This window comes from Rhea pennata, chromosome 34 (assembly GCF_028389875.1).
Source record: "Rhea pennata isolate bPtePen1 chromosome 34, bPtePen1.pri, whole genome shotgun sequence".
Lineage (NCBI taxonomy): Eukaryota > Metazoa > Chordata > Aves > Rheiformes > Rheidae > Rhea > Rhea pennata.
Window position 1 is genome coordinate 265,978 of NC_084696.1, and position 21,965 is coordinate 287,942.

At 56.6% G+C, this 21,965-nt stretch overlaps 3 protein-coding genes and 3 non-coding genes across 8 annotated transcripts; 2 read left to right on the forward strand and 4 right to left on the reverse strand.

Moving 5' to 3' along the window:
* Window positions 1–1,201: 1,201 nt before the first annotated feature.
* Window positions 1,202–1,308, reverse strand: TRNAL-CAA (transfer RNA leucine (anticodon CAA)). Its single transcript has 2 exons — window positions 1,271–1,308; window positions 1,202–1,247 (listed from the first exon to the last, which is right to left on the reverse strand). It is a non-coding gene; the product is annotated as a tRNA-Leu (tRNA).
* A 2,536-nt stretch (window positions 1,309–3,844) lies between these two features.
* Window positions 3,845–4,252, forward strand: LOC134152837 (histone H2B type 3-B-like). Its single transcript, XM_062598527.1, has one exon. The coding sequence runs from the start codon at window positions 3,845–3,847 to the stop codon at window positions 4,250–4,252; it is 408 nt and encodes a 135-aa protein (XP_062454511.1).
* Window positions 4,253–5,285: 1,033 nt separating this feature from the next.
* TRNAE-CUC (transfer RNA glutamic acid (anticodon CUC)) lies at window positions 5,286–5,357 on the reverse strand. Its single transcript has one exon. It is a non-coding gene; the product is annotated as a tRNA-Glu (tRNA).
* A 328-nt stretch (window positions 5,358–5,685) lies between these two features.
* On the reverse strand, window positions 5,686–5,792 carry TRNAL-CAA (transfer RNA leucine (anticodon CAA)). The gene is made up of 2 exons: window positions 5,755–5,792; window positions 5,686–5,731 (listed from the first exon to the last, which is right to left on the reverse strand). It is a non-coding gene; the product is annotated as a tRNA-Leu (tRNA).
* A 3,888-nt stretch (window positions 5,793–9,680) lies between these two features.
* On the reverse strand, window positions 9,681–14,462 carry LOC134152870 (zinc finger protein 436-like). Of its 2 annotated transcripts, XM_062598582.1 has the most exons (5): window positions 14,325–14,462; window positions 13,845–13,915; window positions 13,245–13,341; window positions 12,777–12,893; window positions 9,681–12,551 (listed from the first exon to the last, which is right to left on the reverse strand). In XM_062598582.1, exons 2-5 carry the CDS (start codon window positions 13,866–13,868, stop codon window positions 11,140–11,142), a joined length of 1,650 nt encoding a protein of 549 aa, XP_062454566.1. In that variant the 5' UTR covers window positions 13,869–13,915; window positions 14,325–14,462; the 3' UTR covers window positions 9,681–11,139. The 2 variants fall into 2 exon arrangements, with proteins under 2 accessions (XP_062454566.1, XP_062454568.1); XM_062598584.1 differs by lacking the exon at window positions 12,777–12,893.
* Window positions 14,463–14,779: 317 nt separating this feature from the next.
* On the forward strand, window positions 14,780–18,963 carry LOC134152889 (zinc finger protein CKR1-like). Of its 2 annotated transcripts, none has more exons than XM_062598636.1 (2): window positions 14,780–15,812; window positions 16,329–18,963. In XM_062598636.1, the coding sequence occupies exons 1-2, from the start codon at window positions 15,725–15,727 to the stop codon at window positions 16,721–16,723; spliced, it is 483 nt and encodes a 160-aa protein (XP_062454620.1). In that variant the 5' UTR covers window positions 14,780–15,724; the 3' UTR covers window positions 16,724–18,963. The 2 variants fall into 2 exon arrangements, with proteins under 2 accessions (XP_062454620.1, XP_062454619.1); XM_062598635.1 differs by having other exon boundaries at window positions 16,326–18,962.
* The last annotated feature ends 3,002 nt before the right edge of the window (window positions 18,964–21,965 follow it).

Sequence of the window (21,965 nt, forward strand, 5' to 3'; positions counted from 1 at the left end):
CCCGCCGGCGGGTCAAAACTGGGAACTGAGTCTTTGAGGCCAATTTAGCGGCTTTCGCCACTTAATGACTTAACGTCTGTAAAACTTCCCTGGCGAGACAATGAAAGTCTCGTGCTTTTTTTTTTTTTTTTTTTTTTTTTTCCCCCGTCTCGGTTCTTGCTGCTTTTGAGGGTTTGGCCCCGGAGCCTTTTTCCGTCTGAGAAACGCCACCAGTTTGCCTCTTTGAAATGCTAAAGAAACCCAAATCAAAGGCTTCCTTGGGGTTTTTTTTTTTTTTTTTTAATTTTGTTTCCACCCGATTCCTGCTACCTGGAGATTTCCACACCAAACGCTCATTAAGAGGTTTTAAACGTTGCTATGAAGCGCAATGACTTTTTGGAGATCTGGGAATTACGTGACGAAACCAGGATATACGTGTGTCATTCCGGGACACCTTGAGATGTTAGAGGGCGGTTCACTTGATTCATACATAATTTTTTTTTATTATTTTGCAGTATGAATTACCACATATTCCAACAAGCCACCTGAAAATAGGTCTCAAATAATAGGGTTTACTCGTCCAAGGTGAGCAATGCATCCTGCCCGTTGCAAAACGTGTTTGTCCCATGTTCCTGTCCAGCACTTCCGCGGAGCTTACTGGAACCCGAGCTCCCACCCAAAGCCGATTGCGGCACCGGGCTTGGAAAAGGGACAAAAATTCCAACTGAATCGGCGAAGATTGCAAGCGGCAGGACGAGGAAAGGGGTTGCTCTTGTTCAACAACGCTCCCGGTTGCATCCGGGCGCCGCTTGCAGCTCGGAGCGCCCCGGGATTGCGGGGCAAGGTGGGGACGGAGGCCACCGAGCTGGAGCCCGGGATGGACAGCGAGAGGCTGGGGGAGGTGGATTATTTTTCCCTCCGTGATCCTGCTTTGGAGCGGGTCCTGCTTTGAGATTCGAGACCGTCCAGCCAGCCCTCACCACCAAAATTCCTCTGCGAGTTTGCCAAAGAGGAAAAAAAAAAATGTTTCATTTTTATAGCCCCAAATAGCTCTGGCTGTTCTAAAGCTTTAAAAAACAACAGCAGCAAAACTGCAAACAAAAAAAACCTCTGCAAATATCAGCTCCAGCTTCGACGAGAGGGTGGAGTTTTGGGGGGTTTTGGGTTTTTTTTTTTTTTTTTTTCCCAAGCCCTCCGGCTGCTCCGCAGGGAAAAGGGGATGTGTCAGAAGTGGGATTTGAACCCACGCCTCCATTCGGAGACCAGAAGACCCCGGGAAGGAAGGCAGAGCCTTGAGTCTGGCGCCTTAGACCACTCGGCCATCCTGACACCGCTGCGGGGGGTTTTGCACATATTTTTGCTAGATTTTTTTTTTTTTTTTTTAGTTTTTTTTCCTTCTTTTTTTTGCAGGTGACCGTTCCACTCTTTTGTCAGTTTAAAAGATTGCACAGCGCTGCCAATCTGGGAAAAAGCTGGAGAGAGGCACGGAGCGATCGATGTTTTTCCTTTTTCTTTTTTCTTTTTTAACCCTAGTTAACACTTGCAGCGGAAAAGCAGCCGGCTCCCGCCGCCGCCTTGCAGCGCGAGGGAAGGGACTGTGCCTCCGCCACGAGCAAAAGCCTCCCGGCTTTCCTTGGCTGCAAAAAGTGCAAGAAATGGGGGGAAAAGGGAAAGAGAGAGAGAGGGAAAAAAAAGATATTCTGGAGTGTGAATGTCCACAATCAAAAATGCTGCCTTTTGGCACCTGCTTTTGCCTTTTTAAAAATAAAATAAAATAAAATAAAATAAAATAAAATAAAATAAAAGGCTTTTTTTTTTGTAAAAGGAAGATGGCAGAGGATTATTGCCATGGAGCAGCAAACAGAGCTGGGTGGATGTTGCTTGTGCTTAACTCAATGCCAGGAGGAGATAGACAATCTGTTTGAAAAGCAGTTATTAAAAAAAAAAAAAAAAAAAAAAAAAAAAAGGATATTTGCATGCAAACAGGAAAAAGAAGACCTGGTGGATGTCAAACACGGGGAGGGAAAAACCCAGGGCCGGTTGGATGCCGCCCGTTTGTTCCCTGCTCAGGGCTAATTGGGTTTCTGGGCTGCCGCCGGAGCAGCCGGACTGTGGCAACAGCGAGGGCTGGCGGCGGCCGACGTTCCCAGGCAGTTGCCGTGGGAGGAAGAGGCTTTTTCAAAGGATTTTTTTTTTTTTCCACCCCTCTGTGTTTCTTGCCGGGGCGGAAAGCTGCCGTGGCACGCGTAGCACGTACGCGGCTCGCTTATGAAACTGCGAGCCAAACCTTGGGAGGACAGGGTGCTATTCCCTCCAAAAAAAAAAAAAAAAAACAAACAAAAAAAACCCAACTTTTCTTAGATATTCAGGAAAAGATTTGCACCAGGGCCCAGAGGGGTGAAGAATCCTTGGGGACAGTTGGAGCCGGATGGGCCACAGCCAAGGGCGACCTATTCTTGCTTCAGAGCTGGAGCTAATCTCTACAGCTGGATGGAGGGAAAATGTCAATGGGTGGAGAAATGTCTATGGATAGAGAAATTTCTACGGGTCTGTTTTCCTCCTGGAGAAATTCTCATCCAGCCAAGAAGCCTGATGAGCTTCTCCACCTCAGAGGAGCATCCTACCTCTGTGGTGGGGTTTGCACTGACAAGCTCCTCCACCTTGGAAGAGCGTCCCACCACTGCTGGTGAGGTTGGTGGGATTGGCATGGATGAGCTCCTCCACCTCGGAGGAACGTCCCACCACCGCCAGTGAGGTTGGTGGGACTGGCACGGACGAGCCCCTCCACCTCAGAGAACGCCCCACCACTGGTGGGACTGGCACAGACGAGCTCCTCCACCTTGGAGGAACGTCCCAACACCGCCGGTGAGATTGGTGGGACTGGCACGGACAAGCTCCTCCACCTTGGAGGAACATCCCACCACCGCCGGTGAGACTGGTGGGACTGGCACGGATGAGCTCCTCCACCTTGGAGGAACGTCCCACCACCGCCAGTGAGGTTGGTGGGACTGGCACGGATGAGCTCCTCCACCTCGGAGGAACGTCCCACCACCGCTGGTGAGACTGGTGGGACTGGCACGGATGAGCTCCTCCACCTTGGAGGAACATCCCACCACCACCAGTGAGGTTGGTGGGACTGGCACGGATGAGCTCCTCCACCTCGGAGGAACGTCCCACCACCACCACTGAGGTTGGTGGGACTGGCACGGATGAGCTCCTCCACCTCGGAGGAACGTCCCACCACCACCAGTGAGGTTGGTGGGACTGGCACGGATGAGCTCCTCCACCTTGGAGGAACGTCCCACCACCGCTGGTGAGACTGGTGGGACTGGCACGGATGAGCTCCTCCACCTTGGAGGAACGTCCCACCACCACCAGTGAGGTTGGTGGGACTGGCACGGATGAGCTCCTCCACCTCGGAGGAACGTCCCACCACCACCAGTGAGGTTGGTGGGACTGGCACGGATGAGCTCCTCCACCTCGGAGGAACGTCCCACCACCACCAGTGAGGTTGGTGGGACTGGCACGGATGAGCTCCTCCACCTCGGAGGAACGTCCCACCACCACCACTGAGGTTGGTGGGACTGGCACGGATGAGCTCCTCCACCTCGGAGGAACGTCCCACCACTGCTGGTGAGATTGGTGGGACCGGACGAGTGGGCCCGCCCCCCCCCAATGACACCCATTGTGACGCAAGAGTGCCCCTTTGTGACGCGCTGCGGGGGGCATTGTCCCCCTCGGCCAATAGCGACGCTCCGCCCCGGCCCCTCGTTTGCATACGGCGGGGTATAAAAGGGCCGGGGGGCGCCGGGGTGGCATTTGCGCGGTGGCAAGGGGGGCCGGCGCGGGGCGCAGGAACGGAGCGATGGCTTCGGCGCGGGGCGGCCGGAGGAGATCCCACCACCGTCACCTCCGGCGGCGGCGGCGGCGGCGGCAGCGGCCGAGCCAGCGCCGGCGCTCGCCGGGCAAGCAGCGCGCCGGGGGGCGGCGGGGCAGGAGGGGCCGCGGGCGCTGCTCCTCGCAGCCCATCGACGCCCGGACGCTCAGGCAGATCCGGCGGGACAGCAAGTTCCTGTCGAGCAAGGCCAAGGGGCTCATGATCCACTTCGTGGACGACCTGTACAAGCGGGTGTCGCGGGAAGCGGAGCGCCTGCGCAAGGAGAGCCGCCGGCCCACCATCAGCCCCGAGCACATGCAAGCCGCCCTGCGGCACGTGATGCCCAAGCGGAGGCGGAGGCAGGTGCCCAGCGCCGGCTCGAGGAACTGGCACTAAAAACAAGATGGAAAAATTAAAAAAAAAAAAAAAACAACCCTCCCTCCTTCCTGAAGAACAGCTAAAACTCAAGGAAAAGACACGGGAGAGGAGCAAAAGCCCCAAAAAAATTTTAAAAAAATCCCACCCCAGCTGCTGCAAAGACCTGCACACCCACTGGTTTGGAAAGACCTGCGCAATTGGTGACGAAAAGCTGCGATTCGACCCAGCCGCAGGAGAGGAATTTGCACCGTCTCGCCCGCTCCGCGGCGCCTCGGAAGTCAACCCTCGTTGCGTTGGGGCAGAAAAACCCGGCCGGCCTCGGAGAGGAGCCCGTGCGGAAGAGCCCTGGGAAGAGAAACCCGCCCGAGGACGTGAAAGAGCAAGAAAATTTCTATCGTTTGAAGCGTGCAACTATGGAGACTGGTTGCAAACAAGCAAAAAAAAAAAGCCTCCCAAAAACCATGCACAGTCTGTCCTGTCAGCTGAAGAGATGGTTTGCCTCGTACTTTCCTGCAGAAATGAAATAGTAATAACTGGCATTGCAATAAAGCAGAGATTTAGCAGCATTCGGTGGTGTCGTGGGTTTCTTTTGCTACGAAGGGGCCAAGGAGGAGTTGGGCTGCGGCTCGGGATTTCGTTACTGAGAAGCTGTGGCTGTTTTCTGAGGGTTTCCAGGCCTTTCTCTTTGCTCCTGCTTTTAACTATATAATGCTTAAATATCCAGCGGTCAATGGCATTTGCTCGGAGCAGGGAAAAGTGCCTCCAGCCTCGATTATCCCTCGATTGCTGCTCTTTAAAGCCATCCGTTAGCAACAGGATATCGAGGGCAGTTAAAGCAACAGCGCCAGAGCAAAGCCGGATCCACCGCAAAGGTGCTGACGGGCTGCGAGAAGAGCGACGAGGGCTGCAAGCCCCCTCCTAGCCGGCTGTGCGCTTTCAGGGCTGGATTTGGCCCGAAAAAAAAATATACATAAATATGTATATATATACGTATATATATATATAAAAAGTTTCCCTCTTACGGGAAAGAAAAGGGCTGCAAAAAGCGACTTTCCCTGACCGGGAATCGAACCCGGGCCGCGGCGGTGAGAGCGCCGAATCCTAACCACTAGACCACCAGGGAGGCGGTGCGCAGAGCCCCGGGGCGCCCGCGGAGGCTGCGCTCACCCCGCCGCGGCTCTCGGGAACCGCTTGCTCTTCCCCCCCTCCCCGCTCCCCTTTTATTTTCTGGGGGGTTTTTTTAATTATTTTCTCGCGCTTTTGCATTTTTGAATTTTTTTTTCTCGTGTTTTTTATTTGGCCCGCTCGTGGTTTTTGCACGCGTGTGTGTGTAGAGGAGGGGGATTTGCAAAGGGGGGGGGCATCCCCTGTGTGCAAAGGGGGAATTAAAAAAGTGGTTTTTTTGGCAGGTGGGAGGCAGTATTTAATTAGAAGATGGGAAAAAAGGGATGTGTCAGAAGTGGGATTTGAACCCACGCCTCCATTCGGAGACCAGAAGACCCGGGGAAGGAAGGCAAAGCCTTGAGTCTGGCGCCTTAGACCACTCGGCCATCCTGACACTGCAAAAATGAGTTTTTCTCCCTTGTCTCAAGCCTCAGTTCGTGCAAACCTCACTCCTTTCCATTTTTCTTTCAGTTTCCCAAATCTGCAGCAAATTTCTCCTGCAGCAGCAGCTCCACTTGCATCGCACTCTCCATCCCAAAGGGCCTCTTGCGTCCACTCGGGATAAAACAAGGATTTGCTCTTCCAGCCTGATCTCCCCTCAAATACACCATGGTCCCGGCTGCAGTTTGGGTTTCACCCCTAACGAAAAGAAGACAGGAAGAAAAGCGGAAGGTCGCGATGCTGGTAAAATCCCCATCGCAAAGGCCAGAGCAGCGATGCTTTCGGCTGTTTTTCCGTAGCAAAGCTGACCACCCTATTTGTGTATTTTAGCTTTGCCTATTTATTTTGTTTTGTTTAATTTATTTCTTTTAATTTGATTATTTGCTTAGTATTCTGCTCTTGGAAGTCGGGTCTCCCCCCCCATCACTTTGCAGGCTGTTTTCCCACGCTTCTCCCGTCCTCTCCGTGGCCACACAAAACCCCTAAAGCCCGGAAATTTCCCAGTTTCCGTGCATATTTCAGAGCAGCGTTGCTGCAAAACTTCCCTTCGTGGGCCGTAATTAGCAGTTTAATAATTAACTCTAGGAATGCTCAAACTCATGTTGCGTCTGAATCTTCCTCTGGCTGGAACGGGCAGGAATTTGAAAGGTCTTTGGGAGAAGAGGCCGATCGGGACTTTTGTTGGGTAAACCCAAGTCAAATAAAATAAAATAAAATAAAATAAAAGGTATTTTTGGCCTAATTCTGGCCTTTCCAGGCTATAATCTTTATGCAAATTTTGCGCTGGCGTCACAGGGGCATTGTGGTTGCCGGCCAATCGCCGGGCGCGCCGCCGAGCCCTCATTTGAATACGTCCCTCTACATAAGCGCGGGCGGACGCCTCCGCGGGGAGGAGACCCCCCAGCTCGGCGGAGGAGACCCCATGGCTGCAGGCGGCAAGAGGCCGGAAAAATCCCCGCGGAGGAAGAAAGCCAAAGCCCAGCGGGCCAAGGCGCCGGCGAAACACAAGAAGGCGCCGGCGGGGCAATGCAAACCGGCTCTGAAGAGGTTAAGCTGCGAGGTGAAGAAGAGGTCCTGCAGCAGGTACATCTCCAGGCTGATGAACCGGCTGCGGCCGGGCCACAGGAACATGTCGGCGAAGGCCAAGAGGTTGATGGACTCCTCCATGTGCATCCTCTGCAAGGGGGTGGTCACCGAGGCTGACCGCCGCCGCCGCCAGCGCCGCGGCTCCTTCATCGGCACCTCGGAGGTCCAAGCGGCTCTGGACAAGGTCATGAAAGGCAAAGCCGGCGTGTACGTGGCCTCCACCATCCCCAGCAGGTTGTCTTAGACGGACCGAGTAACGACGGCCTCTCCCCTCGCCTCCCCTCGAATCTCTTCCCTCTCCTCCCTCAGCGTGTGCCTGGGATGAGAAGAAAGAAAAAAGAGGAAAAGAATAAAATCTAGTCTCAGAGACCTTATCACCCGCCTGATATCACTATCGCTCCCATATAGACGACCACCAAAACTGGCGTCCTACCAGCACCCCAGCTTCCAAACAGCGCGTCTCGGCGCAGGAGGTGATTCGGAGGGCAGCTCTCGGAGGGGAACGTCTTCAGCACCCTGCCCACGCGAAACACGAGCCACCACCAAAGTGAAGGAGACCGCCAAAGTGAAGGAGACCACCAAAGTGAAGGAGACCACCAAAGTGAAGGAGACCGCCAAAGTGAAGGAGACCGCCAAAGTGAAGGAGACCGCCAAAGTGAAGGAGACCACCAAAGTACACCTTCAACTGCTAGGAGACCCTCCGCGCCGCCGTAGTATCTCGGCACCTGCAGGAGGAGGCTTCTCCCCACCGGGAGAAAACCGACCGTGTCTCGGGCCCCACCAAACATTTGGGGAGGTTGGAGACCTGCTTGGAGGGGGATTTGCCACGGTGGGAAAGAGGGCACTTGCCTCTGAGACGTCCCATGTCTCGGCACGGTACTGAGTAGGAGAGATAAAGGATGTTCCCTGCCACCGAGCTGTTCTCTTTTTTGGGGAGAGGACGCTGAAATTTGTGTTTTGGGGGGGGTTGAGTGGGACGTTGTGGAGACTCAGGGCTGTGGGGACAGCGGGGAGGTGGGCACCACACCAGAGACCAGCGTTTTCTGGATCTCCCCACACGCTCTGGGGCAAAACCCAATGACCTCGATGGGTCTCCAAGGACGCGGACAGCGTCCGTGCGTCTGAGCAGCTCCCAGACGCCGAACGTGTGATTTTGGTCCTCTGCAGAGCCTGGTCCGAGCACCGTACAGCGATGGGAGACCCTCGTCCCAGCTCTGGAGGGTCTCCGGGACCTCAGTCAGTCTGTCCACCCCTCTGGTTGACCTAAAGATCTTTAATTTTTCTAATTTTTCACGCTTCCCTTTCGGGAATTCATGCCAAAAAGCTCTGCACCCCCCACCTTTTCCCTCCCAAGCCGGAAGAAAGGCACCAAGAGCAGAACTGCAGCTACCTTCCACTTTTATTGCGATGCCAAGAGAATCTAGTTCCTTTACCTTAGGCTTTTTTCCTTTAATTGTATTTATTTCACGATTTCTGCCACTTTCTGTCATTTTATTGCCGTGGAAACATTTTGGATGCCTGTTTTTTTATATATATATATTTTTTTTTTTCTTTCTGGTGGAGGCAACGCTGGGCGTTCGGTGCTGACAAGCCTGGTCTTCTCGAGGCGGGTGTTTCCCTGCTGCTTTTGCGGTGGCATCCGTGTCGGTCGTGGCAAACAAAATCTCGTGATGGGGGGGGTTTGTTTTTTCAATATGAAGGTATCTCTCGTTACTCAAAGCGAGGGCTGCGCGGGCATTTCGGAGGCAGCCGGAGGTCCCGTCGGACCCGGGGCTTTGCTCCTTTTTCCTCCTCCCCGTCCTTGCCCAGGTGTCACCTCCGGGCTGGAGCCGGGCCGGGCCGGTGGAGAGGGGATGGAGGCTCCTCACTGGGACGCCTCGGCGACGGGGGCGGGCGGCTGGCAGGCCCGCGGCTCGGGCACGGCGCTCTGCGGGGCCGCCCGCGTTTGCGAGGGGCCGACGGCGGGTCGGCGGCTCCGGCTCCGGCGCGCCTCCGCCTCGGCCGACACCTGCTTGTAGATGTCGTTCACGATGCTGATCATGAGGTCCTTGGCTTTGGCGGACAGGCAACGCTTGGCCGCGTCGGGCCCGCCGGCGCCGCGCGTTTTGGGGGAGCCCCGCCGGCTCCCGCTCCTCGCCGCCTGCCGCGGCTTCCGTTGCCCTTGATGTCTCCTCTGCTTGGCCGGCAACGACCTCCGCTGGCTTCTCCACCGGCCTGGCGTCCTCCTCTTGCCTTTCCCGGCCGGAGCCATTTCTCTCGTCCCCGGCTCAGCTCCGACCCCTTCGCGCCTGCAGCCGCCCCCCGGGGGACCCGCTTCACCCTTTATACCATTAAACATGCAAATGAGGCGCTCGCTCGGAGCCCCGCCATTGGCCGGAGGGAGCACCGCCCCCGCGGCGCGTCACAATGGCGCGAGGGGGCGGACCCGCCGCGTCATAATTGGCCGCGTCATAGTCGGCCATGTCGTGGCCGGCGGGCGGGACGGATCTGGGCGTCTTCACCTCGTTTTCGAGCTTTCAAAATTTCGGATTTTGAAGCGTTTTGGTTGCAGTCGGGTTTCTTGATTTTTTTTTTTTTTTTTTTTTTTGAGGATTTACGGGCCGGACGTCGCCTCCGGTGACGGACCTAATCCATGACGTCATCGCCGTTACTCTCTGATCCGCCTCCGAGCTGGCCAAAGCATCTAGGATCTTGCGTCCTCGTTAGACTCACTGCACCACACCGATTTCAACAGCAGATTAAAGACAGTTTAGGAACTTCGATTATTTTATTAGCATAGATTTTTTTTTTATTATTATTATTCACAGAGGAGGAGCTACAAACGCTCTCAACCAAACTTAGGTTTTCTGTGTTATTTCTGTTGTCCCGTAATGATCACACCCCTCCGCCCCAGGGCCTTGGAGCAAAGCACCTCTCGCACCTCTGACGATGGGATAATGTTTCCCTCATTCCTAATTCAGTTGCTCCTGTTGCCCCAGGGGATTCCTGGTTTGTCCCTTTCGGTGCCCATTTGGCCAACAAAGCCAACGCTTTGGGCCCACCTGCAGAAGGATGAATGACCCACCACCACCACCATCCTGGGGGGGTTTATCCCTCTAGCTCAGAAATTCCCCCAAGCCCGTGGGATCCACAGGAGATGGGACGTGGGATGGTGAGATGGTGCCCACCTTGGTGGGCTCCACGCAGCTTCGGACCCAGGGGCTTCCTCCTGCCCCAGCCTGGAGGTGGAGAGGGGCTGCAGGGTTCCTCATGGGTGCAAATGCACGCACTGATCACTCCCACTATTTATCACACCACCTTTTACTCCCGAAACTCTTATCACTACTAGCAGATTGCTAGAGGGAGGAGAATGGCAGGTGGGAGAGGAAACAGCCCTTGGACACCTGGTCTTGGAGAAGGAGAAGAGTTTGGAGCACAGAGGGGAAAAGGTCATTTCTTTGGTTGCCATGTTGGCGAGGGTGGCAGCAGGAGGAGCCCTGTCCTAATCTGGCTGGGAGGAATGACGGATATTTTCCCTCTCTTCTGGCAGGGCAGGAGGAACCGGGCCAAGAGCTGGTGGTTTCCACCAGTGCTGGCTTGGTTTAGGGGAAATCTCCCTCTAGGCATGGGCCCTGTCCTTCGGTCTGCACACTCTCCCTGATATACAGTTCTTTCCTTCCCCCTCCCACCTGTGCCAAGGTATCCAGAGCCTGGCTTGCTCTCCAGCCTCTGGAGAAGACACCTTGGATGGACAAGGATCTGCAGGCATCACCAACACAGCGAAGGAGCATGTTACCCCTCCTCAAAGGGTAGGAGCTGGAGCCGGTCATGGAAAGAGCTGGTTTATTCCTCCGTCTGGATGGAGGAGACCTTGGACACAAGCTGGATTTGGTTTCGTTGCACTTGAGATACACGCTGCCCAGAACCCCTGCGTCTGAACCTTCTCGTTTGACTCTCTCCGCTGTCAGCAAAGAAAAACGGGCCTTTCCATGGTGTCACCTCAATCTTGGAGTTAGAGCTCTGCAGCTGGCCATTCCGGACCACAGATGCTGGGGCAACAGGGAGAAGTGATGGGAAAGCTCACTCGGATGGAGACATCTGCCTTGCAGATACTTAGGAGTAGTTAAAGCGGACCCAGCTCTCCAGCAGACCCGGATGGGGCCAAACAGCGAGAGGTGGCAGGGGAGGCAGCTTGCTCCCGATGCTCCGTAGGGCCGGGGCTGTGCCGCGGGCACTCACTCCCGGGGGCTGTCCACGCGCAGGGGGTGCCGGCTGGCGCCGTGGCCGTGATGGAGCCGTCGGTGCGTGATGACGTTGGAGCTCTGGCTGAAGCTCTTCCCGCACTCGGGGCAGCGGTAGGGTTTCTCCCCGGTGTGCACCCGGCGGTGCTTGGTGAGGGACGAGTTGACGTTGAAGCCCTTCCCGCAGTCCGCGCAGACGTAGGGCCGCTCGCCGGTGTGGACCCGCTGATGGGTGGTGAGATGAGCCCTCTGGCTGTACTGCCGCCCGCACTCCCCGCACCGGAAGGGCTTCTCGCCGGTGTGAACGCGCCGGTGGCGCGCCAGGTTGGAGACCACCGCGAAACTCTTGCCGCACACCCCGCACAAAAAGGGGGTCTCGCCGGTGTGGCTGCGCTGGTGGGTCAGGAGGTAGGAGCTGGTGGTGAAGCCCTTGCCGCACTCGGAGCACTTGTAGCGCTTCTCGCGCCGCCCGGCGCTGCGGTGCCGGACGAGGTGGGGACGGTCGCTGAAGCCCTTGCCGCAGTCGGCGCAGCTGTAGGGCCGCTCGCCGCTGTGCGTCCGCTGGTGGGCGATGAGCTTGGAGCTGATGGTGAAGCCCTTGCCGCACTCGGAGCAGGTGTAGGGCCGCTCGCCGCTGTGCAGCCGCTGGTGGGCGAGGAGGTTGGAGCTGCCGCTGAAGCGCTTGCCGCAGTCCGAGCACTCGTAGGGCTTCTCGCCGGTGTGGACGCGCCGGTGCTTGATGAGGTCGGAGCTGACGTTGAAGCTCTTCCCGCACTCCCGGCACAGGTAGGGGCGTTCGCCCGTGTGCAGGCGCCGGTGGGTCACCAGGTGGGACCGCTGGCTGCAGCGCCGGCCGCAGTCGGGGCACTTGTAGGGCTTCTCGCCGGTGTGGCTTCGCTGGTGACGCACCAGGTTGGACACCACGTTGAAGCTCTTGCCGCAGTCGGGGCACTGGTACGGCTTCTCGCCGGTGTGGATGCGCCGGTGGGTCACCAACGCCGAGCTGTGCCCGAAACCCTTCCCGCAGTCCGGGCATTTGTAGGGCTTGTCCCCGCCATGACTCCGCTGGTGACGGAGCAAGTTAGAGAAGACCCCAAAGCTTTTCCCACCGTCGGAGCAGGGGTGGGAGTGTTGAGTCCCCCGTCTCCGGGCGAGGAAGCTTTTCTCGCTGGCTGGGTGATGGATGGGTCTTTCCCTGGGGTGAAGGCTGTGCGGGAGCAGCAATTCCCTGCACTTCCCTGGAGTTTCCCTCCCAGGACAAGCCTGGATCTCCTCTCGGTCTTTCTCTTGGAAGCTCTGACAGATGTTTGCTGGCTCATGGTACTGGCAGATGTCCTTTCTGCACGCCCCATCGTCCGAGGCCACCTGTGCAGGGCTGTCCCACGTCGCGCTCATCTTCCCATCACCTACAGAGGAGAGAGGGATGGAGACAGGACTCGTGCCCTGTGCTGGGGAAGAAAAGCGGCTCCACCAGTGAAGCCGGACAGCAACGTCTCCCAAGGGACTGGGTGCCCTTTGGGAAACTCCCTCCTAGGTCAGAAGACAGAGCTCAGGGTGGATGTCTCAAGGCCAGAGTAGGAGTTTCCTTTTTCTCCTAGATGCTTTCTGGGCTGTTTAAGGCAGTTCCTCACCTGAGCTGCTGGAGGTGTGTCTTGTGCTCAGGTCCTGAGGATCTGGAGCTCCTGTCTCCTCCTCTAGCTGCAGCCCAGAGCAGGTCCTATCGAGTTGGGGGCTGGGAGAGCCTGTTCCTGAGACAGAGCAGAGGTCAGGTTGCCTTTGGAGAGCTGCTACAAGATTTGGGGATTCTGCTGGAGGAAGGATCTGGACACAGCTAAGAAAGGTGTCTCTCCTTGCACAGCATCTCCTTCCACCAGTGTTGGGTGGAGTATGGGGCCGAATGGACCATCAGCCTGATATGGTGGAGTGTCCTCTCCTCAGAAGAAGGTGGGGGTGGAGGGTCCTTGATATGGGTCCCATAGGAGGAAGCACAATTGCCAGAGGCAACAGGGAGAGTCTCGTTCATCTCCAAAGACCGGAGGAGAACCCCCCCATGCCCACCCACCCCCACATCCCACAGAGGAGGGAAGGTGCATCCTTACCTGGAGAGAGGTGGTCTCCGGTGGTCTCCTGCATGGCTTCCCGGTACAAAGCCCGTTGGCTGGGATACCAAGCCACCTCCTTGAAGGTCACCGGATGCTGAAACAACAAGGATTTCCCAGCTCAGATCCCGCCACCACGGCTCAGCCCAAAGCAGCGGGGAGAGGAGCTGGGGCAAACTTTGGCAGAGCTGAAGGAGAACAGAAGAAGATGCCAGCAATGATCAGAGATGTCAAGGTCCTTCTGCACAGGACAACCAAACATGCAAGGGCTTCTGGCTTGGAAAATAGAGGCCTGCAGGACCACGAGAAGATTCCCATGGAGAAGGTGAGTAAGGGATGAGTGTCCACCACCTCTTTTAATGCCAAGACTTGTCGGGGACATTTAGGAAGACTGGTAGGAAGCTGGTTAACGACAAACTGAAGTATCCCTCCCCTCGGCGGGTAGCTCGGCCGTGGAAATCCCGGCCACGGGACCCCGTGGCTGCTGAAGGCTCACGTGGGTTTGGAGAGCAGCTGGGTGAGCTCAGCAAGAAGGAAGAGAACAGAGCTGCGGGAAGGCAATACCGAGCTCGGACAGCCCCGCGGATCCCCGTCGCTCACCTGCGGCCCCTCCGCCGCGGCCATTCCCCTCCGCGTCCCTCTCCGCAGTCACGGGGATGCTCTGCCGGAGTCTGTAGGCGGAGAAAGAGGTGGATTCCCAGGGGAAGAGCCGGGATAAGCCTCGGCCCTGGCCAAGCCCAGGCAGTGGGCATCCGTGCGGAGGAAGGAGCCGCCCGCTTCGTTCCCAGGGCATTTTTTTCCCACCTCGGGCCACCAGACGGGGCTCAGGTGGCCCCGTCCCGTTTGGGCTTTGCCTTGTGGGACCTTCTCCACCTTCCTGGGAGGAGGTTTGCCGAGTAGGTCACCAGGAAAGAGTGGGGTCTCCCCACTCCCAAGGGCAACATCCCTCCATGCGTGGAGATGGGACAGGGACTGGTGTCCCAGCTCCGTGTCCTGGTCCCAGTCTAGGGACTGGGGCTGGATTGGGAGGCCCAGGAACCTGCTCCTCTGGGTCTCTCCCTCCCTCCCAGTGCCCATCACCTGGAGTTCCTGGCTCCAGCTTTGGCCCAGGCAGAGCCGGGGCCACGTGGCAGCAGCCCCTGGATGGAGCCTGGGCAGGGGGCTCCCAGGACCCGCCGGCAGGCTCTTCCCCGGAGCACGTGCGGGATCGCTCCGGAGTCTCCTTCTTTCCCCCCCCTGCCTCCCCTCCGCCTTCGGCATCCAGCTGATCCAGCCCCTTCCTGTGTCCTCCCATAGCCGGCCGAGCTGCAACGCTCCCGGATCCCGAGGACGCGGATCCACTCCCGGATCCCGAGGATGCGGATCCACCTCCCGCGGGCCGAGGTCGCGGGAAGAAGTCGGCTCGGTTCCCTCCTACAGCGGGGAGGCGGGAGCTAAACGTAGGGAGGGCAGAGTTTGGGGCTAGTTTCCCAGCTTTTGGGGTTCTTTCCAAAGCAAATTAAAGCAGCTTCTCTGCTCCTCCCCTTCCCCAATCTTTCCCAGCCGGAGAGGGATTCGGCAGGCACCCACCATGGGGAAAATCATCCCTGCGGCTTCCAGTCTCCGGGGTTTTTTCCGAGGCAGAAATCCAGGCTGCTCTTCCGTTCCCTTTCGCGCTGATTTATCCCGCTGTTCGCGGAGCCACGTTTTCCTCGCCTTGACATCCTCCCCCCTTGCTTTCCCCCCTCGGCAACGAGGAGAAAGGGAATTCGGCTTCCGATTTTCTTCCTTCCCACCCGCCTCACTCCGGAGCCCGGGTTTGGGGGCAGAAACCAGCGGTTCCGCCCAGCCGTGGGAGCAGGGACCGAAGCCGTCGCAGCAGGGATGCGCGTGGGCACGGCGGCTTCCTCCCCCCGCACCTTATTCTCCGCAAATTCATCCCAGAGGAATCATCCAGCAACGTGCATCCTTCGGAGCCCTTTTTCCAGCAGCTCCTTCGGCTCCCGAATGCAAACGCTCATTTTATTTCCCCTCCGGACCCCTCACTTCCTAGAGCAAATCCTCTCGCTTTACGGTTTCTTTTCCAGGTGGAAAAAAAAAAAAAAAAAAACGATCGGCTGCTTGGAGGATGCCCGGATTTTGCCCGAGCACCCGACAGACCGGGAAGATTGGGATGAGGGAGGGAAAAAAAAAAAAAGATTGTTTTGCCTCTAGAGGGCCCTGGGGAAACGCTGCTGCCGGGGAGCCCGTTCCTCGCTCCCGGATACGGGATTTGGGTTTCCGGAGCAAAGCCGGGGAGGCTTGGCAGCCCCGTGGGCTGTGGGAAGGGGTCCCGAGCCTGGGAAAAGGCCAGGGAGGGGGGATTCCTCCCAGGAAAGGGGTCCCGTACCGCGAGAAGCGGCGCCCGCCGAGTTTTCCCTGCTAACCGCAGGGATTTCTCTTCCCGGCCGAAGGTTTTGAGGAGCTCGGAGGGAAAAATCTTGATTCTCCTTCTCCTTTCCATGGAGCCGGGAGCGATGCTGGAGTCGCAGCAGGAAGCCCTGTACCGGGATGTGATGCAAGAGAGCTACGAAACGCTGATGTCCCTTGGTAAAAATATATATCTATATATCTATATCTATATCTATATATATATATATATATATTTGGGGGGGAAATTCCATGGGGAGGGTTTTATTGCCATTTTGGGCAAATGCTGGAGGCTGCGAACCTCAGACCGGGGCCAGGAGCCGCATTTCCAATATATTTCTGGAAAAGGGCAGAAATATGGGGGTGGGTTTTGGCATGTTTTAGGGGGGGACACAGCTTTTAAGCAACAAAACTTTGCGCCGCGGGGGAGATCCAGGGGCGATGATGGGGGGGGGGAATCCCGCCTCTCCCCGCGGCCGGGCCAGCGCCATGCCCGTTCCCAGTGCGAACTGGGACGGGGCCTCTCCTGCTTCGTCGCTGCTGCTTCTTTCTTCCCCCTCCCCGTGGGAAACTGGTTTCCCATGAGAATCCTGTGGCCGCATCCCAAATGCTGCCTGCTGCGGGAACGACCCGTCCGTGGCTGCAGTTTCTCCCCCACATTTTTTTTTCCCCTCTTTTTTCCTTTTGCTCCAGCAGCGCACAGGCTGGTGCGTGGAAAAGAGGAGGAGGAGGAGGAAGGAGCAGCCAAGGAGAGCCACGAGGAGCTCAAAGCACGTGCGGCGGAGAGGGAAAAGAGCCCGGTGGGATCGAAGGGGCGGCGAGCGGTGCCACCCGGGCGCCGCGGGGACCGGGCGGGAACGGAGGCGAGCGCGGGGCGGGCGCGGGAACGGCCCTTCGGCTGCGCCGACTGCGGGAAGCGTTTCCCTTGGGCGTCCCACCTGGAGCGGCACCGGCGGGTGCACACGGGCGAGAAGCCCTACGAGTGCCCCGAGTGCGGCGAGAGCTTCAGCCAGGACTCGCACCTCGCCAAGCACCGCCGCGGCCACCGCCGAGTCCCGCCGGCGCCCGGAGCCGCCGGCGCTGAGCCCTGAAAAGCCGGAGCGGCGGGACGAGACGCCGGCAGCCCGCTGCGGGCGGAGGGAGGGCCGCAAAGGAGCGGTGCCGCGGGGAAAATCGGGGTCGAGGAGCTGGGAAAGCCGAGGAAACAGCGAGTGACACTCGCCACCGCACCGGAGTGGGATTTATCCTTCCGGATGTACAGCAGCGAGCGAGTGGACACCCTGGGAAGGGCCTTCTGGAGGCTGGATTGAGCTGGTTCCCGCGCCGGGATCTGGCATTCCCACGGTGGATTGAGCAGGTTCCCACGCCAGGATCCAGCGTTCCCGCAGCGGCCGGGTTCCTGTGCCAGGATCTGGCGTTCCCACAGTGGATTGAGCAGGCTCCCACGCCGGGATCTGGTGTTCCCATGGTGGATTGAGCTGGTTCCCGTGCCAGGATCCAGCGTTCCCGCAGCGGCCGGGTTCCCATGCCGAGATCTGGCGTTCCCACAGTGGATTGAGTGGGTTCCCATGCCAGGATCCAGCGTTCCCACAGCGGCCAGGTTCCCATGCCGGGATCTGGCATTCCCACAGTGGATTGAGCAGGTTCCCATGCCAGGATCCAGCGTTCCCGCAGCGGCCGGGTTCCCATGCCGAGATCTGGCGTTCCCGTGGTGGATTGAGCTGGTTCCCGTGCCAGGATCCAGCGTTCCCACAGCGTCCAGGTTCCCGTGCCAGGATCTGGCATTCCCGCAGTGGATTGAGCGGGTTCCCATGCCAGGATCCAGCATTCACGCAGCGGCCAGGTTCCCGTGCTGGGATCTGGCATTCCCACAGTGGATTGAGCAGGTTCCCATGCCGGGATCTGGCATTCCCACAGTGGATTGAGCAGTTTTCCGTGCCAGGATCTGGCATTCCCACAGTGGATTGAGTGGGTTCCCATGCCAGGATCCAGCGTTCCCGCAGTGGCCAGGTTCCCGTGCCAGGATCTGACGTTCCCACAGTGGATCGAGCAGGTTCCCACGGTAGGATCTGGCATTCCCGTGGTGGATTGAGCGAGTTCCCACACCGGGATCTGACGTTCCCACGGTGGATTGAGCGGGTTCCTGTGGCGGGATCCAGCGTTCCCGCAGCGGCCAGGTTCCCGTGCCGAGATCTGACATTCCCACGGTGGATTGAGCGGGTTCCCATGGTGGGATCCAGCGTTCCCGCAGCGGCCGGGTTCCCATGCCAGGATCTGGCATTCCCACGGTGGATCGAGCAGGTTCCCGCAGTGGGATCTGACGTTCCCACGGTGGATTGAGCGGGTTCCCGCACCGCAACCCAGCGTCCCCACGGTGGCCAGGTCGGAGTGGGATATATCCTTCCGGATGTCCAGCAACGAGCAAGCGGACACCGCAGAAAGGGCTTTCTGGGGGGCCAGAGCCACCGGGCTCTGCACTGAGCCGCTTCCCACGTGCCGCTGCCGCACTCGGGAAAAGGCTGAGCAAAAGTAGGGAATTGCCCCCTGGAAAGAAGACATCATTTCCTAAAAAAAAATATATATATATTAAAAAAAAGATGACTTTTTCTGGCTTGAGGATGCCCTCGGCTCCCCGGGGGGGAACCAGAATGGGGATATTTCCCCCCTCTTTCGCAGCTGCACATGGCTGCATTCTTCACCAAATCCCAGTTTTCTTCCCCCAAAAGCGCCGGTCAGGAGCGTGTCCCCTCCTGGCCGCGATGGCTCCGAGGACCTCCAAGAGCTGAGCCCCGGCTCTGCCCCGTGGTCGCATCTGGGACTCATCTGTGCCAGGTGATTCCTGCGGCACAGGGAATCACTGCCCATCCCAAATTTTCTTCCTGATGCTTTGGGAAAGGGGAAGGAGAGACGGATGCCAAAACTCGGAATAACGCGGGAATAAGCGTCTCGTAGCTCCTGCGCAGGGCCCGCTGCCGCAGGTCGAGCAGCTCCATCCTTTTTCCACTGGGAAAAAAATAAAGAAATAAAAATAAAAATATATATATATACAATATATACACACACACACACGTATACCTTTCTCCCCACTCTTAGAAAGCACAGATTGCTCCGCTATTTCTCAACGCAACCCCGAGGCTCTGCAAATCTCAAGCGTGCCAAGGAGTTCCTTAAAAAAGGGGGGGGAAACCAGCTTTTCCAGCTGGAAGAAGCCAAGTCAGCTGTTTTTTTTTTTTTTTCCTCTCCAAAAAATCATTTTAAATATACTTTTTTTAATCCGTAAGCGGGAGCTGGCCGCGGGGATTTCTGCAGTCGCAGCTGCAGGGGTGGGAGAGGAGGACGCAGCAGGAGGAGGGTCTGGAGGGGAATTGTCGGGAGATTTGGGGCACGTGGCAAGTTTTTTATTATTATTATTATTGTTTTTTTTCTGGGATTCAGCCTGTTTTGCTGATTTTCTGGCCCGCTATAAAAGGGCTCGATGTGTGCGGGCAGTCTGGAAATAAAACCCATCCGAGGCGAAAAAATCCCGGGGGAATTACGGATGTCGGTGCCGTCAGAAAGATGATGAGAAATCTTGAGTGGGGGAAAGAGGGGTCTTCTGCCGGGAAAAGAGCTGCGAAGAACGGGAGGAGCAAGGAAGGAAGGATGGAGAAGGAAAGGGGAAGGGAAATGGATGGGAAAGGAAAAAGGGATGGAAAAAGGATGAAAAAGGATGGAAAAGGGGGAAAGGATGAGAAAGGAAAAAAGGGGGAAAAGGATGGAAAGAGGGAAAGGATGGGAAAGGGATAAAATAAATATAAAAATATATACATATAAATATATATATTTTATATATATATATACACATATATATTGTAAAAAGGGAGAGACTGGGGGAAAAAACACCGAATTATTCCTGGGGCCCTCTGGTGGCAACAGCTCCACCAGCCTCGAGCCAAAAGGAAGCAGGAAAAAAAGGCAAATTTGGGGTAAAAAGATCACCACAGAGGGAATTTTTTCCCCTCAAAAAAAATGACTGAATTGGGCAAAATTGAGCTGATTTATCGGGAGTCCCGGCCCGCCACGGGGAAGGGTTTTGGGGAAGGGGGATTCTCGTTGCCCCCGTGGAGACAGCAGGAGGCGGGAGAGGAGCAAGGCGAATTTCGGGGGGCAGCAGAGGGTGGCGACACCTCAAAAAATGGGTGAAAGGGGAGAATTTTGGGAAAAGGTCATTTTAAAAATTGGTTTTAAACAGAGAGGAGGGGAGAGTCTGCCAAGGGGTGTAAAAAGCCACCGGATTGATCCACGGAAAATAAATCCCGCTCGTAGGTAACCCGAAATCCCGAAATTTGGGGGACAGGCCATGGCGGGGTGCGCTGAAGCCGTGATATCCCCCCCCCATAGGCAGCAGGGGCAGGGAAAGGCCACCTAGGTGCCCCGATTTTGCTTTATTTTATTATCGAAGGGTGATTTTTAAAAACAGCTTTGATTTAAGATTCCCCAGGGAATCTGAAGGCGTCTCCCATCCCTCGCCCCCCACTTTTGCTCCGGCTGAAGGCGGCGGCGCCATTTTGGAAAGGGGCAGAGCCGACATTTTGTAAGAGGGCAAGCGGCCACCATTTTGGAAGCGGGCAGAGCGCCGCCATTTTGGAAAAGCGCGTAGGCCGCCATTTTGGAAGCGGGCGCTTCTCCCCTGAGGCGATTCCCCCCATCTTTGCCTCCCTGCGAGGCCCCAGATAAGCAATTTTTCACCCCAGTTTCTGCCTCATCCAGCCAAACCACAGCCCACGAGCAATGCCTCCCACGAATATTTCCTCCCCGAGGCAAATTTCACCAGAGGCTGTGAGGAAATTTTGAAAAAAAAGGGGGAAATCATGGCGTTACACCCTCCACCTGCTTTGCGCTCAGGATAACACTGCCGGTAGGATTATAAATTTGGGGAAGGGATGGTGGATGGGTGCAGGAGGGATATTTCTTGTTGTTATTGGGTTTTTTTCCCAAAAATTCAGGCCAGGTCACTCAAGCCAGCCCTCATCTCAATGAGGTAGAGAGGCTGTGGAAACCAGAGCAAAGAAACCTTCCACAAAGTGACTGTTTGTCTGCTCGAAAAAAACCTACTTTTTTTTTTTTTTTTTTTTTTTTTTGAGAAAAAAAGATCCCTAGGGGGCACCTCTGACCTCCTTTTGATGATATTTACCCCTGAGTGCTGGGAAGACTGGCCATCGGGTAAGTGAACCTGGGGCAAAAGGGGTCCTTGGGCTGATAAACCCAAAACTGGGCTAATTTTGAGGCCGAGCCCGCGTTGCACCCCGAGGGTTTGCTCATGTCCCTGGCTAACTTTGAATCCTCTTTTTAATAAAGGAGTTGGGTTTAAAATGACTAAAAGAGACCCCAGGGCATGTACTCAGGCTCATTAGCACTGTTAATGACAAATTACGTTCATGAAGGCACAGTTTAATATTAATTAATTAAAACGTCCCGGGTGCAGAGACACTCCTCTACAACCTCAAACCCCTCCCCAAAATCCTCACTGAGTCAGGGCAGGGGGAATTCACCCAATCTGCCACTCTTCCCACCCAAAACATGCCTTCTGCCTGGCCTTGCCCTTCTCCCAAGGGATTTAATTGGGTTTTGAAGCTTTAAAGTGCAGCTGGGAGGTTGCACTGGCTAGGGGAAAATCCCTCAATTTGAACAAAGAAAGGAGGAAAATAAAGCACCAAAAAAGAGCAGTTGGAAAGCGGCGAGCTCGGCGCGGGATGACGCAGCGCAGGTTTGCGGCCCACTTTGGGTGCAAAAGAACGTCAAAATAGGGATTCGCCCATGCGCAAACCACGGAATTTTCCGTTTTGACGGAAAAAAAGAACACTCGTGGCGCAGCTGAAATGGGAGAGATGGAGGTGACGATTTCACATGATGCTGCTGATGTTACTTAATATCTATTTAATAGGAACGAGGTTGAATCAACGTTGGGGGGGGGGAACAGAGTTAGGAGCCAGGTGTCCAGGCCCCCTCCCCCCTAAAAAAGCGGGGCAGAGGGACCCTGGTGTCTGCCCCCCCCCCCAACATCCTAAAGAAGGACCCAGGCATCTGGGTCCCCCCCACCCATCCCCGACACACTAGAAAAGGGCCCAGGCGTCCGGGTCCACCCCCCACCCCCAACACAGTAAAGAAGAGCCTAGGTGTCCAGGTTCCCCCTCCAGCGATCTAGAAAAGGGCCCAGGCATCCGGGTCCCCCCCCCCCCCCCCCCAACATACCAAACAAGGGCCCAGGCATCCGGGTCACCCCTCCCCCAACACACTAGAAAAGGGCCCAGGCGTCCGGGTTCCCCCCTCCCCCAACAAACTAGAAAAGGGCCC